At 43.1% G+C, this 19,114-nt stretch overlaps 1 protein-coding gene across 3 annotated transcripts in view; it reads left to right on the forward strand.

Annotated features, from left to right (window-relative positions):
- The window catches only part of PDSS2 (decaprenyl diphosphate synthase subunit 2), a 120,416-nt gene continuing 117,014 nt past the window's right edge, over positions 15,713-19,114 (forward strand). Inside the window, exon 1 of one of the 3 annotated variants that reach the window (XM_021390916.1) lies at positions 15,713-16,334. In XM_021390916.1, the coding sequence (XP_021246591.1) occupies positions 16,099-16,334 (236 nt within the window). In that variant the 5' untranslated portion in view covers positions 15,713-16,098. Of the gene's footprint in view, positions 16,335-16,569; positions 16,695-19,114 lie in introns of those variants that run through there. The other 2 variants (XM_021390915.1, XM_021390917.1) reach the window with 2 other exon arrangements.

Consider the following 19,114-nt stretch of genomic DNA (forward strand, 5'->3'; position numbering starts at 1 on the left):
CCGGCGGCGGGCGGGGCTTACCGCCACCGAATCGGCCGCCGCTGCCCGCCATGCAGCCGGGGGGGCGACGCGCCCAGCGTGGGGCGGAGCGCGGGCGAACCCCCGCCCCTGCTCGGAGCTGGGATGGGGGAGCCGCGAACCTGGGGACGCGCGTGGATTCCCCGCCTCGAGGAGCTGCCTCCCTGCCCGGCCGCGGTGTCCGCGGTGCCCGCGGTCGGCGTTGCGATTGTACGGAGGGGGTCACGCTGCGGCGTGAAACGGTGCGTTTTCAAGGAAGCGCGGCTGAAAGATGGGCAAAGTGAGTTCCACGTGGGGATGAGCAGGCTCCTCGCGAAATCCCGGCTGAGTCTAACAGAAATAAGTTGGTGTTCCGTGCAAGAACGTCTCGTTTACACTTTGCAAAATCTCTGGTAGTTTCCTGAGTACAGTGCTCAGCAGAACTCCTTTGCTTGCTTCACGGCTGAAGCGAGCCTCGCTTGCCGCGGCATAGAGGGGAGGGACACGGAGCACAACACCCCGTGGCACCGAAAATGGGAAGAAACCGGGATTTTGCGTGGCCTCAGCTGCGAGAGCAGCGAGCACCACGGGCGAGGAAGCAGCAGCCCTCAACCCGCGGAAAAATCCTAGCGCGCTCCAGAGCCGCGGGGTCACGGCCGCGGCGAGGCAAGGTGCTGCCTCTCTCCTGGCAGCCCGTGAGAATCCCAAGTTGGGAAAACCAGGTCCTTTCATTTGCAAGATTAGTCTTTTCTTGCTTGTTGTATTTTTAAAATGCAACGAGTTCTGAATCTTTTGGAACCTAACTCGCAGCTCCACAGGTAAGCTCCAAAATACGGTGCTTAGTGAGGAGGCTTCCTCCTGCTGCACCGCACCACCAGCAGCAACCACATCCTTCTTTTCTATTCACGGGATTCTGTTACAAATGAGTCAGTGCGGCCAAGCTCTCATCAAACGCAAGGGGTGCTCCCCAGAATCTCAGCATCTCTCTCCCATGGCAGGGACAGGATAGGCAGCATAAGGGGAAGTTGCTTATAAGCACCATCTCATGTAGCATCAGAGCTGCAGGTTTGAAATCTCTGAGAGCCAACCTCAGAGAATCTTCCTGCTTTGAATCACCAGCACCTTGCTGATTCATGGAGTCACTCTCAGGAAGAAGGCAAAATGAATTTTTGCATTAGGGACACATCACTGGTTTCTCTGTAGAGCTGATAACACAATTCTAATGAAAATCTTGGACCTTTTGCTAAACAGAATAACCGTGTTGCCTTAAATGGTTATTGTTTAGTGAAACATCTGAAAATACACAATAGACTACTTCTTTGCAATGCTTGCTATAGATATTGTAATAAAGTGCCATTTTGCTGCATCAGTTTAACAGTCTGAGTTGATAAGTTGTTGGAAAGATTAATCCTAAGCTCTCAGCATAAACAGAATTTCCTTTAATATCAGAAGGGACTTTATAACTGCAAGCCCAAATGCTGTGAATGGGCTTCAGAAGGTTACAGCGAGCATCTTTAGGATCAAATTTGACATTTGTTTTCCTGACTAACAATTGACAGTTGTAAACTGAACCCCTCTCACAGCCCTTGCTACCAGTTCTGAATTCTGATCCTCACTTCTTGATCACCCAAACCAAGGGCTTTCAGACTTCTTTTCCCAAATGCTCACTGCAAAGGCTTTTGAATGCAGATATGGGTTTATGCCTTCTGACAATAGTCTCAGTTTTCTCAGCTACTTTTAGTAAGCTCCTGAAAACAGCCCACCTTCCCTCAGAACCTCATCAACCACTGGCTGAAAGCCACGGTCTCAGTGTATCCTCTTTTTCTTGGTATCTGCTACAGACTTTGGATGGGAACAAAAGTTCTACCAAAATCTGGTAGAACTGGTAGAACAAAATCCTAATCTCTCCATCTGACAGCACATTATTTCTGAAACTGTCACATCTCCTAATTTTCTAGAGCTGTTATTACCTTTACATATTACATATTATTATACTACATATTCTTGGGAAGTTGTTCTTCCAGTGGCAACATATGGAGGACCATCAACTGTCAAGACAGAAGTTCATGCATTCAGAATGCTTAGACGCTATCTGACACTCGTAGGTACTGAAATAAGATTTGGAAGCTGTCTAATTGTTCTGTGAGTTAATGGGGAGGCAAAGACTAATGAAAAGAAGACTTTTATGTCTTAGTGTGGTAGCTCATGAACTCATAAGGAAAAGCAGAATATCTGAATCTGCAGAAGCCATAAATTTGTCAGTCATACAATGGCATTGATCTGAACATCTCCAAAAAGTTAAGAAAAATAAATCTGGTGTTTATATTACAGAGATCCTAACGTTAAATACATCTACCCAACTGTGACAGCACATATTTCTTGTGTGAAAGCCTATATTTTTGATAAAGAAACCTGGTTTAGCAGTGCTCAATATGGATTTTGGATACCATCTTAAAGAGGTCAGTCAGGGTGGTTGATTGGATTGGTAGCACAGCTTTCATTTGTTCTACCAGGTAGAGGTACAGAGCAATGTGGTACCAGTAGGCGGATATTAGCCAAAGATGACCCTGACCCTGTGGAAATCAGTGAAGGTTTTTTTTCCCTGAGTTTAATAAGACCAAACTCGTGGTGAAATTTTCAAGGGGATTTTGTGTTGATTCTATTATATAGTGTGAATTGGAAAGAACTAATTGCATTTTCTTGGGGAAAAAAAAAGCGCAAGGTTTTCCAAATATATTTCCATTTCCCAAAGCAAATTTAAGATTTTTCAAAGTGAGGAAGAAAGAAAAATAATATTTCTTATTGTAACTCATCTTTAAGAAGACTAGGAATTTAGGCTTTCCACAATGAGCCCCAGCTGCAGTGCCATCCACAGACTCTCACTGCTTCATTTGCTGAAGAGTTTGTGGGTTTTTTGCTTGGATCGTTGGTTAGTTTCGAAACTGCGAAGAAAAGAAAGTGATGTGATCTGTCTTTTGGTGCACACTAAGGCACCTGCGAAGCTGAAGTCCAGGTCCCTGCTGCTTCTGAGACCCAGAAAAGCCCTAGGTTTTTCTTCCATTGTCCAAATCGGTGTTTTGTGCACATGGTGGTTTGCCAAGCTGGGTGGTTTTGTCCTGTTGAGGCTTTGCATTCCCAGCTCTAAATTTGCACTTGAATTTTTGCAAGCACGGTAATTTGGACTTCTGGAAAACAAATACCAAGCGACAGGTGCGAACAAGTTGCCTTAAATAAATTGCCCCAGGTTTAATTTATATTCTATTATTCATATTCTGATTTATTAGTATTTATATGCTTTTAAAGGGCAGTCTTTCAAGAGGGCTTTTTAGAGAACACAAAAGCCATGTTCTGCTGTAACTAAGTTCTTCTGTCTGGTCTTTATTAACGCATAACTCTTTGATATTATCAGCCACACATTTCTTCTCATTATTGTCTACTGGCACGGACGAGACAAGTGAGAAGGCCCCCGTTTTCCAGTCAGCACACACGCAAGCGGCCCCTAAGCACTGGCACGGGCTGAGGCGCCCGGGGGCGAGCAAGCTGCCAGGTGCCGCCCGCGGGCGCTGCGCGGAGCTCCCCCTCCTGGCGCCAGGCACGGCCTGCCGTCACACCTGGGCCCGGCCGCCCAGAGCGGGCTGCGCGGGCGGCAGGCCGCGTGAGGAGCAGCGGGTCTCGTGGTCCCTCCTAGGGTAACACAGCGGATGGCTCCCTGCTTGCCGGGAGGCCCCAGCTCTCGGGCAGGCTGCTTGGTGATGCTAGTCGTTACAGAAAACGTATGTCTTGCGCGGTCTGTCGTAAACTCACTTGTTCTTGTCTCAGCTGTATCTGAGGTGAGCCCGTAGTAAGCAGAAATTTAAATTCGGGGATTTGGTTTGCTGAAGTGTTTAATTAAACAAAGAAATTCATTATGAATGCTCACAGAAAAGTGCTGTTACGTTTTTTCATTTGGCTCAAAGGGGAAATGTTCCTCTGACTTTCTGTTTGACACACTAAGGTGATAGATTATTTATGCCAGCAGAAGCAAATAAATGCATTAATTAATTAAAATATCTGCACCGGATCTTTTTTTCTTTCTTTCTCTTTTTTTCTTTCTTTTTATTCCAGTCCAGCCAGCCATTTCATGCATACAGAAACACGCCTGTGAACTTCTCCCTGGAGTCAGCTCCTTCAGCTCCCCACTTCCACGCCGGTGATGTTATTTCATCCACACCTTGCAGAAGGGGCGCATTCCACTCATTCCTGAGCTGGGATGAGCGCCTGCAGCATTACTCACCCACAGCAGTGTCTGTAGATCCCTGTCTGCTGTGGGTACTAATCTCAATCCAGAGCTTCCTCAGACGATTAGAGGCTGTTCTGCAAAATGTCAATACGCAGCCTCTCTGAAGCCAACACAGTATGGTGGTTGAAATGGGAGTCGTGGCGGCTTTCCAAATATGAAGGTCTGGAAATGTTTGGAGGTATTTTAATACTGATGAATATTTCAGATTTTTTCTGTTGCTTCAGGGTATCAGTGTCAAATCTGTGCAGATTAATGGCAAGATAGAGCCCTAATACCGTTCATGTCTTTCAAAGTTCTGGCAAATGCTGAACAACTTATCGCTGCTAATAATAACTCTTCTTGCCTATAAGTTCATATAATTCATCAAAAAGAAAATATTGATAAACAGAAAGAAATTAAATACTTATGAGTCTTCTGTTAAAATGCCTTTCTTTTTACTTTAATGTCTCCTATGGCAAAAGTAAGCAAGGGGAAATCTGCTCCTTCTTCAGCATCAAAAAGCACCCACACCACTCAAAAGCAGTTGAGATTAAACCCTTGAAAAGGTATCAGCAATGTGTGTAAAGCCAAATTAGTAAAGCGTGCTCTGGACACCAGTTTTGACTTCGGAGAAAATGCTTTATCGTCTGTCTACTGTTACACTGCCTACTCACCACCATTACTCAGTAACTCTGCAGTGATGGTTTCACATGAAGCCAAAGATCAGGGAGAGTCACACATCAAACAAGACTTGAACTTGGAGATGGCAAACCATGCATTTGCAGCCTCTAGACCCTATTCCTTTTAAGGACTGTACCTCAGAATGAAACCTGTGAGCCTTCTCTAAAGTTTCATTTGTTGAATACGGTGCTCCACTTGCTCTGTAAAATAGGTTGGTAAGAGCCCTGCTTTCCTGAGGGCTTCTCGTTCTTTGTGGCTGAAACCCAAAATGCTGCCCTATGGTGCTAGGGCAGGTCTGGGATACCTGAGAGACCAACCTGCTCCCTATGCCTCCCTCCCACATTCCTCACACACCTTGAAACCAAGGAACTGTCAAACTCAGAAGCAAAGATGGTGAGCGGTGGACACCTGCACTCTTTGCAGCTGCCCATGGGAGTAAAGCTCCCTCTGAGGTGAACTGAGATGTACAACCGAGGCAAACTCATTTTTTCACCTGCCATTTCTCAACAACAGCCAGTTCTGCCCCTTCTCATTCTTTTACTTCTCCACACAGATGGAGGCAGGAGAGAATTTTCTTGTTTTCACTTCAGTAAATGGGTAAATCTCCCAGACACTACAGTGATAGGAGGAGGTGCAGAGAAGTTGTGTGTGATTGGGATGTGATGGAAATTTCTCCATACTCTTAAAGTTAATTCTTTTTTAAAATAGATCATTTGTGCTTATACACTATTGAAAATGTTATTATAGCAATCTACATCAACTTCTTCCTAAAAGGCATCCCTCCTCTCTTTGTCTTTTTGTGAGGAATAAAAGAATTTTTTTACAATAAAGATAGTGGTTTATACATTTCCTCATAATTCTGTATTTCCCCTGTGAGCTTTGTTGCATGATATAGTATGTCAGTTTGAGTAACATCTGTCAAAGGATAGAAAACAATTACATGTTCTTTTCATTCATAAAAGTCATTCTGGAGTTTCTTCATCCTTAATTTTCTTGTCATGCTTTCAAAAACATTACATCATTTTGTCCAAATTACCCCCTTCATTGCTTATACAAGATACAGAAGGTTATTAATTTCTTTCCCGGACCCAAAAAAGCACATCAGAGTATCTACAGTCACATGTACTAAATGTTTTAGACCTTGTTAAAGTTGGGCTTTGACGTGTCATTATTTGTCAATTGCTCTTCTATTGCAGTGCTTGCTTTCCTGCCAGCATCTCACCAGAATCCTACATGACAGGTGATCCAGTCTCTTGATCTTCTCAGTTAGATTTACATGAATTTTAGTCACTCTAATATATAGTGGCAATGCATTCGCTAAAAGTGGCTAAAAGTCTGTCAAAATCCCAAACACAACATGAGAATACATAACAAATATATTCAGAACTAGAACGTGTCATATATTTTCAGCATATGAAAACATTCTTTATTCCTAGAATCAAAGCATAGCAGAGATTGGGAGGCTCTTGTGCAGAGGAACCTAACTTCCCTCCTCAACGGAGATCATGTTGCTCATGTCTGTGTTCAGTAACGCTTCAAGTATCTCCAAGGCAATCACAGCATCTCAGGACAACCTGCTCCAGAGTTTGTCCACCTTCACAGTAAAAAAGGTTTCTCTTACGTTTAAATGGAATTTGCTGCATTTCAATTTGTGCCCATTGCTGCTTGACTTTGCACTGAAAAGAGTGTGGCTGCATCTTCTTTTCTCCCTGCCATCAGATGTTTCTACACATATGATGAAATCCCCCGAGCCTCCTCGAGGATGAACAGTCTTGGATCTCTTAGCCTCTTCTCTTACATCAGATGCTCCAGTCTGTAAATTATTTCTGTAGTGCTGTGCTGCACTTGTTGCAGTGCATTCCCGTCTTTTTTGTACTGGGCAGCCCAGAACTGGACCCAGCACCCCAGACGTGTCTCACCAGAGCTGAGCAGAGTAGAAGGATCACCTCATGTGACCTGTTGGCAGTGCTTTTCCTAATGCAGCCCAGGTCTTTGCTGCAAGGGCACATCGTTGGCTAATGTTCAGCTGGTTGGATGCCAGCACCCCAGGGCCTGCGTTGCAAAGCTGCTTTCTAGTTGGTCTTCCACCTGTACTGCTGTAAGATTATTCCTTTCCAGGTGCATGACTTTGCATTGCTTTCCTGAACTTCAGGAGATCCTTGTCAGCCCTTTTCTCCTGCAATTTATTCAATTTGCTTTGATTTATAAACTTTTAAGCAATTAGTATAACTATTATCTGGAAAGATTTTGTTTTCCTGAACTGTGTAGCTTTTTCTACCATGCATGCAACATTAATGATAATAATCTATGTCTCTTACTGCCATAACCAAAAATGAATTTTGCAGAAAGAAGGTCCCAAGAATCCTTCTCAGCACAGGTAAGTTTTTTTTTTTCCTTAGAACTGGACCAGTATATGTGTCTATCTCCATTCAAGATTCTTGAAGCCGCATTTGGTTATCTATTTCTTTTCACAAAGCTATACCTAAAGCAGAATTGATGCCTTCACCACACCCTTTCACATCACCAGAGGATACTGATGGGAGATGATTACAAACAAATTCCATCCCACCCTGCTCTCATGCGGAAGGCTTGCTACAGGATTTCAGCTTTGGGTAACTTCAGGGAGCTGAGGGTCAAGAGTTCCTCTCACCTCTCAGGAAAATGAGAGGAACGGCTTCTTGCATACAGTCCCAGTGTGAAGAGCTGCAGGCAGAAGTTTATTGGCTTTACCTGAGCTAATGCTAAAGTCAGGGCGAAGGCAAGCTTCAAAATCCAGACTCTCATATTATGAGTTGGGACCTTTTTCTCTGTTGATGACTAATATTACAGCTATCAATTTGTATTACAGCTGTTTCACGGATGAGAAATCATAGGGAGAGACACAAGGTGGCAAAACACATGTACTTCACCCCGATAGGATGCACCCATGAGGGCTGAGGATGCTGGCGGAAGCGATTGCTGAACTACTCTCTATCATTTTTGAAAGGAGATTGTGGAGAATGGGAGATGCGCCTGAAGACTGGAGGAAAACCGATGTCACTCCAGTCTTCAAAAAGGGCAAGAAGGTGGACCTGTGAAACTTCAGGCCAGTCAGCCTCACCTCCATCCTCAAGAAGGTGATGGAACAACTTACATGTAACCTGCTCTAGGGAAACTGCTTTAGCAGAGGGGTTGCACTAGGTGATCTCCAAAGGTTCCTTCCAGCTCCCATGATACCGTGATTGTGTGATTCTGTAACACTTGAAGAATGTCAGAGTCTGAACTAGAACCCAGTTCTTAGGTCCTGTAGGACAGCCCTGTCTCTTCTGGAACATGTAATCTAAAATTCTTGTAGGGTGAAAAAAAAGTGAATCTCTCTTTGAAATAGCTTGACTTTGAGCCCACTCATGAAACACCAATGACCTTTGAAGGAATACAGAGATGGCACCACTGACAGATTTTTCCCCAGTTGGCTGCAAATAAAGTTATTTGAAATAACTGCTAAAGCTGTAATTTATCAGACTTTTTCACATATTCCACAAAAGCAAGGAAACTCGAAAGGCTTTCTCCAGGCAGAACATGCCAGTCATTTGTGCATGAATTGCAAGAGGGGAAATTATATGTTTCTTTTAGAGCTGTTGTTGCCATCATGGAAAGCGAACAAGCATCTGTGCTTCAGAAATCAGTGGAAGGAAGGTGTTCTGTGAAAGAGAGCATGTGGGAAAACGACTTGAAGTGCTGAGAGTATATGAAAGTAGCAGGAGTTCTGAATGCCACTGGGGAGAAGAACTGGAACAAGGCTGACACATAGAAAGGTGGTGAGAAAGCAAAAAGAAATGTAAAGAGGAATATACTGAAGAGAAAAAAAAAGAGAGAAATTTGGCTAGAGAATAGGTCTGAGCAAATTCCAAAAGTGAGAGAGGAACAGAAAAAGAAGGAAAAAATATAGGGCAAATGGAAAGTTTATCTGTTGGATAACCGTGCAGGTAAATGTGAACATTAAAGTTTTAAAGTGTGTTTTACTATGGAAACAGATAGAAATCTGAAAATCAGATGTCCAAGAAGGACCTCTGATACAGCAATGTTCTGTATGTTTGCACAACACAAAATCTGTAAGACAATTGTCCTCTGTAGCATTTGCCACTGATTCTGAAAAAAAAATACTCCCCATTACTAAATATTTAATTCAAGAGGGCTGCTTACCTTAAATCACCATAAGTAGAGGCTGCACCACCAGTCCTAAGGTTCTTAATTTCGCTCTGAGGCTGACTATTTCCTGTGTTACAATGCAATGAAGCTGAATCCGGAATACCAATTTAATACTCGAGTGCCCAGAGTCAGGCAGACACTTTGCATAAAAGTCTTCTCTTGTGCGTGCTGAGTGCCTGCAGCTCCCCCTGGGAGGTGGTGGGTGCTGAGCACCTCCAAAAACCAGGTCACTGTCACTTGGCAGCTCTGGAATGAAATGAGATGACAAAGTTTAAAACTAAACTTATAAGTGATTGACATCACTGTGGAAGAGTGCTTTTCTGAAGGACTGCCACTCTTCTGGTCATTTGAATGTCGGTATGTAGTAGATGAACATTTTTAATACAGATGCCTGTATAGCTCATAAACCCTCCTGAGAATATATGAGGATATATTTAAGAGGGAAGGAGAGGGAAGAGTAGCAAGGTGGGGAGAATTCAAAAAGAAAGGGATGGGGGTGTTGTTCAAGCCTAATTTTAGACTAACTTGGGCATGCCTCATTGGCCTTAAATGCAAACTGTTTGTTAGGAGCCTTAAAATAAACATAATGAAGTAGGGATTTTTTTTCCCACTTAATGTGTAAAATAACTGTGGAACACCTGTCCATAGGGTGTTCTGAGGAACTAAAGCCTACAAAGTTTCAGAGAATTTAGAAGAGCCAGACCTGAACGTTTGGGAAAATACATCCATTTTGGTATGTTAAACACGAGAGACTTGATAGAGCATCTAAGAAATCCCTAAAATGCAGACAGGTGGAATCTGAGTGGACATGCCACATGAAATACTTCCTTGTAGTTGACTGATTTCTCATTCTCTTCCATTAAGCATTTTAAACTGGTGCTTATCAGAGACACAATACACTTATATTCCATTTTGTCTTTGCAGCTTATGGTTTCCCAACCATAGCTTACATTTGTGTTGGCCTATATCAGTTGTCCCTTCTTGTGTACAGCAGCAGTAACTATCACTGCCATGTTGTTAACATTTTAATCATTTTAGAGCATGTACTGAAGAGGCAGGCAGGCATTTTAATTACAGAGGTTAAAAGGAGAACAGATGCAGTGAGTAAAGAGCTAGATAAAAATGAATGCATCTCTGCTTGTACCATGATGCTCACTATTCTTTGTCTCCAATGGATTGACAGAGGGACAAATTCAAAAGCAGAGGAAATTATACTGAAAAACACCTCTACTGAACAGAAGGGTTTACCTAAACCAGGGGGAAATATATAGAGGAATACTTTTGTTTTAATTTCCCCAAAGCCATTTAGTTAGCGCTATTTAAAATACATTCCTTTGTTCAGACACAGAATTCAAAGGACAGAGCCAAATTATTTTCTTTGTGTCACCTAAAACAATCTTTAAAACCATTTTCTTCATCATCTATGTTGACTTTCGTATACCCAGACCTTGTTTCCGGAAAGATATTGGTGCCTTTGTGTTAGTAAAGCAGTGAGCAGGTACGGAGTGAGAGGAGCCCTTTGGATAACAACTTCCTCAAATGCTGTGGGCTTTAAAGTTCATCAGTAAACAGAAAGCTAGCGCCAAGCCTCTGGTGCTGAGTGCTCATGCTGTGCTGCACTCTTCAGCAAGTGGGTAGTGGCTTTTGCAGGAACCGGGTCTTTCAGGCACTCTTCAAAGGGGAGTAATAAATAAGAAGGTACAAAAACCTCAACTGAGATAAAAAAAAAAAAGGGACCAGTGACTTCTGCAAAGTTTACTTCAAAGGAAAAATCAAGCCAGCCTTGGTGGATAGTACATAGCTTCCCATGTAAGTAAAAAAAAAATGGACAAAGACACACAAAAGGTACACAGGTCTCCTCTCAAACTGAGCATCACTAGTAGAAAAAAAAGACCATTTAATATTCTATCTATGCTTTGATTATGCATGTGAATAGCAAGCTGCAAAATATACATAACACCTCATAAATTACACATATTTAGTCCCTGTGATATAAGTGTTTTAACAGAGAAATGCTTGGATTTATTTGTTGAAATCCATAGAAAATGTATGCATTCTGTATGTTAGTCAGTGTCCTGCTATACTGTGACTTTAATTGCTGGATTTTATCAGCTACTCACTAACTGTGAAAAGGTTTAGATAGATAGTTTCTCAATCTGTTTTTAACCTAAAAGACAAAATCCTGCTTTTTTTTCTGCTGGACCCTCCCAAATTGTACCACCTTCTGTGATTTCAATGGATGCTGGGATGGAAAAAAAAAATTAAAAAAATCCATATAAAATCTATAGATGTGGGGAGGAGTGTTTAAAAGAGTGTGTGTGAGTAAGCCTTTGTTCAGTACGGCTGTCATTTACTCTCTGCTGCTCTCACCCTCATCCCGACCATGAACTCCATAAGCAAGGGACCATCTCCTTTGTTGCAGTTTTAAAATGTGTCTGGTTAGAGTTTTTCACTGCTACTGGAGTGCGACTAAATAGAAATAATAAATAGTTAATAGGCTGCCGAGTTGCAGAGGTGGGGCTAATTAGCTGAGGCTTCATGGGGTGGTTAATGATGGATTAGGAATGGGGAAACTGATAAAGCTGAATATGTAAAGGCTAATATTGTACAGGGCGATGGATGCTTTGTCAGCTTCGATTGCATACGACCAGAATTAACATTGTGCTTATCTTCCTCCTGCTTCTTCGATAAATTACTCAGCTCTAAAGCATTGCTGTTTTATGACTCCCTGCCCAAATTCCCCTGAGTGGAGCAGTGCCAGTCATTTAAGACAGCCTAAGAGGCTGCCTTACAATTGAAATTGGGTTGGGAGGTGAAAAAACAGTGGCTGTCTGAAGGAGGGGTGTTATCAGCTGCACACTGCTCTGTCACTATTCCTACTCAGCTTGCTGAAATGGAGGGATTTGAATTGATTTTGCTTTCTTTGCAGTGCAGGCTGGTGAGCCAGTGTGAACGGAGATGTGTGCGGTGAGCATGCAGCACAGGGGGGTTTGCCTCGTTGCCTGCACAGCGTTGCTGAGAGCTACTGGGTGCTTTGGTTCCTGATCTGCACTCTGCACGAGCTATAGACCCAAGTGCTGTATTTTGCGTGCAAAGGGAAAATGGTAACACACTCCTACTCATACAAAGTATCCCTATATATCACAGCTGTATTTATTTACTTGCTAAAGAAAATCAAAATAATTATGCATTAATTATCATTCATTAACCAGAAACAAATCATTTTCTGATATTGCTATCTCAGTACGTATATTTAGATCTAAAAATTAACATATTTTCTTGCCAAATTCTAGCCAGGGCATGTGGCTCCCACTGAAATCACCTGACATTGAATTTTGTGTGTGTGTGTGTGTGTAACTAAAGGATCAATAAGCATTCATATTTCTGTGTAGGCTGTAGGCTTGTAGGAAGACAGGCAGCCTTGTAGACAAGGCACAGACAGCCAGGTCAAGAGAAGAGAATTCTTTTCTCAGTTTGCCTTAGGGCTTTTGTGAAGCCTTGGACAAATCACATAACCTCTAAGTTTAAAGCTTCTGACTTTCAAAATGGAAATTATCATAACTGTCTTCTTCTCCAGGATGTTGTGAAGTAAATCAATTCACTGTATGTATGTATGTGAAGTGGGGAGACTGCTTGGATACTACTTGGAAAACAAAGACATATTCCTGCTGGCTTTCATTTTTCTAAATGTTTGTGGAGTGCATCCAATGTTTTAACGTACTAAAAACTTAAGCAATGTCCAGAACAAGCTTTTGTTACATAGTGTGTAGATAATATAACATACAAATTTTTCTAGCTTCATTCTCCCATGGACATTATTTATTTTGCATAGGGCCAGAGTAACTATGAAAGGTCAACTGTTCTGCAACCAAGTGTAAGTGCTTTGCAAAAGTTTTACTTTAGATGGCAGACAGGAAAATATTTCTACATTTCATTTGTTAGAAAAGGGATCCAGAGCTGGCATTAGTGCTGGCTTTGATGTATTCTGTGGTATACAGTCCAGAGCATGCTGCTGTAAACAGAAACGTCCCTTCACCTCTCCTCTTTGTTCTTCAACTTTGATACTGGCCCCCTGCAGTGGCTTCTTTCTCTTCCTGGGAAGGCTTAACAAAGTCAGTTGATAGAGGAAAAAAAGACCTACCATTTCCTTCTCTACTTAAGACTCAAGAGAAATAGACACATATATTTTACGCATACTGAAGCCCTTGAAATAGTGTGGCTTTTTCTATTGATTCTTGAAGGGAAATGAGCCAAGCAGAAAGAAAGAAAGAAAGAAAGAAAGAAAGAAAGAAAGAAAGAAAGAAAGAAAGAAAGAAAGAAAGAAAGAAAGGAAGAAAGGAAGAAAGAAAGAAAGAAAGAAAGAAAGAAAGAAAGAAAGAAAGAAAGAAAGAAAGAAAGAAAGAAAGAAAGAAAGAAAGCAAACAAACATACTGTTGTGTCCACAACTTAAAATATGGTAAGTACATCATACTTTTGCTTCTGTTTTATTTATTTATTTATTTGTATTCTGAGAGGAAGAGAGAAAAAAAAATTGAGAAACTCTGTATTACAGGCAGTACAAGCAGTAATACCTCTGGGTAGGATTGTCTGTCATTACCCATTATAAGGCCCTGGCTTTTGATGCTTGTAACTGTCAAATTTTAACTAATTTGTATTGAATTTTTCCATGATTGGTGTGTCAGCATGAAGCTGATTTCTGAAACAGTTCAGTCAGTTTGCAAAAGAAGGTTGGTGAAAAATACACTATTTTGCTTACGTTAAAAATACTGTTGGTCTGTATGACTGAGAAACTGTTGCATCTCCATGTTCTAAAACTGAAATTTGGCACAGGATTTGCCAAAGATTTGATAGGTGGGGGATCTCCCAGTCTTTACATTCAATAAGTGTAAAAAACTACCCTTCATTAGAATAGTCTTTGCACTTTCTGCTGCCTGAAAAATCCAACAGCAATGGACATCTCCATTAGGCTTACCTGGACTTCAATTGCTTTTCATAGAAATAGGGGCATTATGGAGCTCAGCACAAGAACAGAGAGAAGGCTTTAATGTTTCTCCCCACAGACCACATCCATAAATGCATATGAAGAGTCCGTGATTAGGATGCAGGCTGAGCAGACAAGAGGATGATTGGAACTTAAGGAGAAAAAGATGAGGAGGCTGTCACAAGAATGAGAAAACAATAGCCAGCAAGGTTGTTGTGGTGCACTGAAGTGAAGAAGTGACGAGGTTAGCAAGGTGAAACTATGCACCTGGACCAGGGGTCAAAAATGGACATGGAAGTATGGCTGGGATTGAGGCATTGCGCTGATAGTACCAGGAAGAAGGTCCTTGAGTATTATGGTACAATCCTTTCAAAGAATTTCCAGATTATTCTGTGCTAAAAACAAACAAACAAAACCAAACAAACAAACAAAACAAAAAAAACCACAACAACTTTGAAACAAAGCGATGAAATGCATGATGCATGCCTTATTTCTCTACTAATTGTTGTTTAAGAATGCCAACCTTCTGTTGACACTCATGAATCCTGAGGAAGCTCTAGTAGCAGTATGCTGTGCTGTGGATATCAAGCAAGCCTCTTGTCCTATTTCTAAACCTTAGGAGAATTCTATATAAAAAGGGCAGAAATGTTTGGTTTCTTAGATAATATAAAGAGCAGCAGTTTTGAAAAACTAAAGTCTCACACATTAGGAGATGGTAGGTTTACTGCACATAGAACTATAATTCTCCTCGCTCTGTTTATATGTATTATTTTAAGTAGCTTTAATTGAATAATCATGTTAGTTTTTCACAGAACACTTACCACATTAAGTGCTACAATGGACAGGGCTCGGGAAACGGATCAAGGAACTTGTCACTATTACAGGTTTGAGGTGCCTTGCTAGCTTCTCATAAGTGCATCCCTCTGGCATTTTTCATTAACTCAGTCTCTCTGCACAGAAGCATGCCATCACGTTCTGTCATTTGTAGACAGTGTTTATAAGCTGGAACTCATTATTTAGCACCAGTTTGCTCTGTGACAGTAGCTAAGCTAATTCAATGGCAGCTCTCTCAAAGTTAAGCCTGACTCTCCCAGAGACAGGTCACACAGAAAGCAGAGCCCGCAGCAGGACTGTAACTTCCAGAGTTTGCAGGTTCTCTACATTCAAATTTTTCTCCTTGTGGTCTGGGGGAGGCTTGTCACCATAGACAAGTCCCAACACTATCAGCTCCAGCCAAACCCCCTTCCGCAGGACACTAACTTTTAAACTGTTGGTGTCCGTTTTGAGTCTTGTCTCAGGTGTAAGAACAGTGAACCCCTTGTTATCCCTGGAAACAAGTAATGGTGTTTTCATGCTACCATTTCAAGAACTTCAATTTGTTTGTGCTTTCCTGGACTGCGCTTCATTTTTAGTTTTGTGATGGAACTGTTTTATGTTTGCACCTTCTTTCACAGTACCCTTCAATGTAACTCTTTAATCACGCAGAGCAACACGAAGTGAGACATACTCTGTATTTAGAAAGGTAAGAAATGCAACGCCCCATTTTTCACAAGAATGCAGTCAACGGGACTGTTTTCTCATCAGAACTCTGCCACTAAGCAACAAAGCTCAGACGCAGCTGTTAAGGAGAGGTTCTGCACCAGAGGGCGGTGGGCATGGAGCAGGCTGCCCAGGGCAGCGGGCACGGCCCGAGCTGCCGGAGTTCGAGGAGCGTTGGGACACAGGATTTGAATTTTGGGTAGTGGTGTTGAAGTCAGGGGTCAGACACAGCGACCGTCACACCTCCCTTCGCACTCGGATCGCTCTGTGACTCCGTAGGAGGCCACGGAGCAGCCGTCAGGCACGGAAGACGGGCGGAGCGGGAAGGGAGAGCCGCGCCGCCTCGCTTTACGGCCCGTTTGCGACGCGCAAGATGGCTGCCCCCAGGGCGCGATGAGATCGCGCCGGTCCGCCGGCCGGGGCTGAGCCGGGCCGAGCAACAGCGCGGGACGGGATGTGGGGGGCCCTGCTACGGCGCGGGGTCCGCGACGGAGGCCGGAGGGGGCTGTCGGTGGGCGGCCCGCCTTCGGCCGCGCCTTGGAGCCAGGTGGTGTCGGAGGCCGAGAAGATCGTGGGGTACCCGACGTCCTTCATGAGCCTGCGGTGCCTGCTGAGCGACGAGCTCAGCAACATCGCCATGCAGGTCCGCAAGCTGGTGGGCACCAAGCACCCGCTGCTCGACACCGCCCGGTGAGCGCCCGCGGCCGTGCTGGGGGGCGGGCAGCAACGCCTCGGGAACTGTCCTGCTGGCGGGGGGAGCGGGGCTGGCCTCGCTGCACCCGTGCTTTTTGGGTCTGTCTTGTGAGGAGACAGTGGGACAGCCGGGGAATCCGGTCGGCCTGAATCGCTGTAGCTGAAAACACAACGGCTAATAGAACCCGAAGGTTGCTATGCAACATATCTTTCAACAGGTGTAAACCACAAATTAGCACTTACTCAGATTGGTGTTCTGCTCTGCTTTTCAAGATTCAAAAATGTAGCTATGTGGTGGCCCTTGGCATCTCCACAGTGATGCTGTAATGCTGTCAAAACCAAGATGTGTTGTCCAAGGTCTGTGTCTGCAAATTTGAGGTTTTTGAATTGAACAAAGGGGGTACAGGAGACAAATGGGGCTTTTCCTGGGAGGTGGAATTTAGATTAAGTGTATTTAAGAACAGTTTGTTAGGAAACAAATCAACTTGTTAGGAAAAGTGGACAATACCTGGCTTGAGAAAATACTGCTGGAGAGAATTTATTTTTTTTTAATCATTTGTACCGAAAGGTTACAGTATTATGATAAGCTGTATAGAAAAGGTTGAGATTTGCTGGTGTGGGTGAGAGAGGAGAGACAAGGAGAGAATGTTTTTCTGCCTTTAGATCCGTTTTTAAGATTGGTTGATAGAATGCAGTGAACAGGAGGACTGGATCACAACATGTTCAGGTTCTTCAGTTGTCATTACAGCCGTGGGAGTATCAGAAGTCCTCCAGCTTTGAAGCCTGACATCAGTGTGAGCCTGAGAGTTTGCTCAATGTGTAGTAGCTGCTGGTTTGTTTGTGGATTAGGCTGAACCCTGTGCTTTGTGGCTTGGATGAATATTTCAGGAAAGAGCTGTGATTTTTTTTATTTTTTTTTTAAGTGATGCTCTTGGGCTGCTTTGGACTTGATTCTCTGAGCCTGTGGCTTGTGGAACACTGGCAAGAATACAATCAGGCACAGGGCCAGGAGAACTGAGTCAGTTCATTTCTTTAACATTCTAAAAAAAAAAAGTACTCAGTATTTACTCATGTAAAAGCTGAACTTGGTGCATTTATTTGGTGTGTTCCTAATTTACCTCACTGATATTTCCAGAGGCTTTGATACACATGCATTTTTAGTGGTCCTGACTTTTATAAGAAGAGTTAATTTCCTGCTGTCAAGTTTTAATATGCTTGTAACAATGCATAATTTGTACATTACCTTGTTTTATGGTATGGCTTTGCAATAATGTGATTCTTGAATCTGTTGTTTCTTAACAAATTGCTGAAATTTAGCTGTTGTATGTTTGACTGTAACTGTAATCCATTTCTGTGAGGGGTCTGAGATCCTTGGTCTGACCATAGCTATTCAGGAAACAAGTTTCGATTTTTACCCATGCTTATAGACCAGCATAGGTTGCTTGTGTGTTCATGCAAATGTTTTAAAGCATAAATATCTGAAATATGTTCTTTGGTGATTTTTTTTGAAAAGCATTTGAGTGTGATGTTGTGCAATTCTAACCTTAAAGACTATGAATGCAGAAATGTACATGTCTCTTAAGGATTCAAGCCCTTGGAGAGAGAGATTTTTCTTTTTTATGACCATCTGAAAGCTGTGCTTAAAATTGATTAATTCCACTTGTTTCTAAAGTTTCTACTTCCTACTGTATTTTTGAGGATGCATATTGTAAGTGTTGATAATCAAGTTATGGTTGCTTATTGCCATTTCTAAGCTATGTTAATTTTCTTTAACTTCTTTGACCAGTAGAATTTTCTTTCAGTGCTTTTTCCTTTTTTTCTTCCTTCATGGAACCATGGAGTCACAGAATGGCTTGGGTTGGAAGGGACCTTAAAGCCCACCCAGTCCCACCTCCTGCTGTGGGTGGGGCTGCCCCCCCACCAGCTCAGGCTGCCCAGGGCCCCATCCAACCTGGCCTTGAGCACCTGCAGGGATGGGGCACCCACAGCTTCTCTGGGCAGCCTGTGCCAATGCCTCACCACTGTCTGAGTAAAAAATTTCGTCCTAACAACTAATCTACATCTCCCCTCTTTTAGTTTAAAGCCTTTTTCCCTTGTCCTATCACTATCAGACCATGTGAAAATGGTCTTCCTCCTGTTTATAAGCTCCTTTCTCTTCCTGTCTAAATTCTTTTCTGCTCCTTGAAGTCTTCCTTGGAGCGTAATGGGTTTCTTACGCATTGGTAGAAAACCCTTGGCTTTGAGCAGCGTAAGTTCTGAACTCAGACGTCATAGAGCATCACTGCTACAGCACTGAAAGCGTACAATGTGGATGGAGTGCTGATGAGCGTTTTTAACCTTTTGCCGTGTTTGGGTCACCAGGCTGCTGCATCGCATAGCCCAGTGCTGAGATCCTTGGGGAAGGCAGCTTAAAGATAACAGTCCACGTGAGACAGGACATGTGAAGGAGCAGCTGTCGGGGCAGTATACATTTCTCTCATGATCCCACCCGTTCCTTCCCCTCGTTGGATGCGGCAGTGGCAGCTCATGGGTTTCAGTGCCTGCCATGAATCAGGCCTGCAGCAGGTGTTCTGGGGCGATGCTCGACCCCTGATGCCTCCGACCCAGTCTGCTCCTGGCCAGCAGCCTTAAATCTGTGAGCTATTGCTGACTGTGCAGCTGAGGCACAGAGACGGGTAACTGACCCCTACAACAAGGGATTTTGGAATTACCATGTGGTAAGGTCAACTGTCTTCTGTTGATTTTTTCTGTTAAGCTTTGGTTTCCTAAGTCGGCCA

Source organism: Numida meleagris, chromosome 3, assembly GCF_002078875.1.
Source record: "Numida meleagris isolate 19003 breed g44 Domestic line chromosome 3, NumMel1.0, whole genome shotgun sequence".
Lineage (NCBI taxonomy): Eukaryota > Metazoa > Chordata > Aves > Galliformes > Numididae > Numida > Numida meleagris.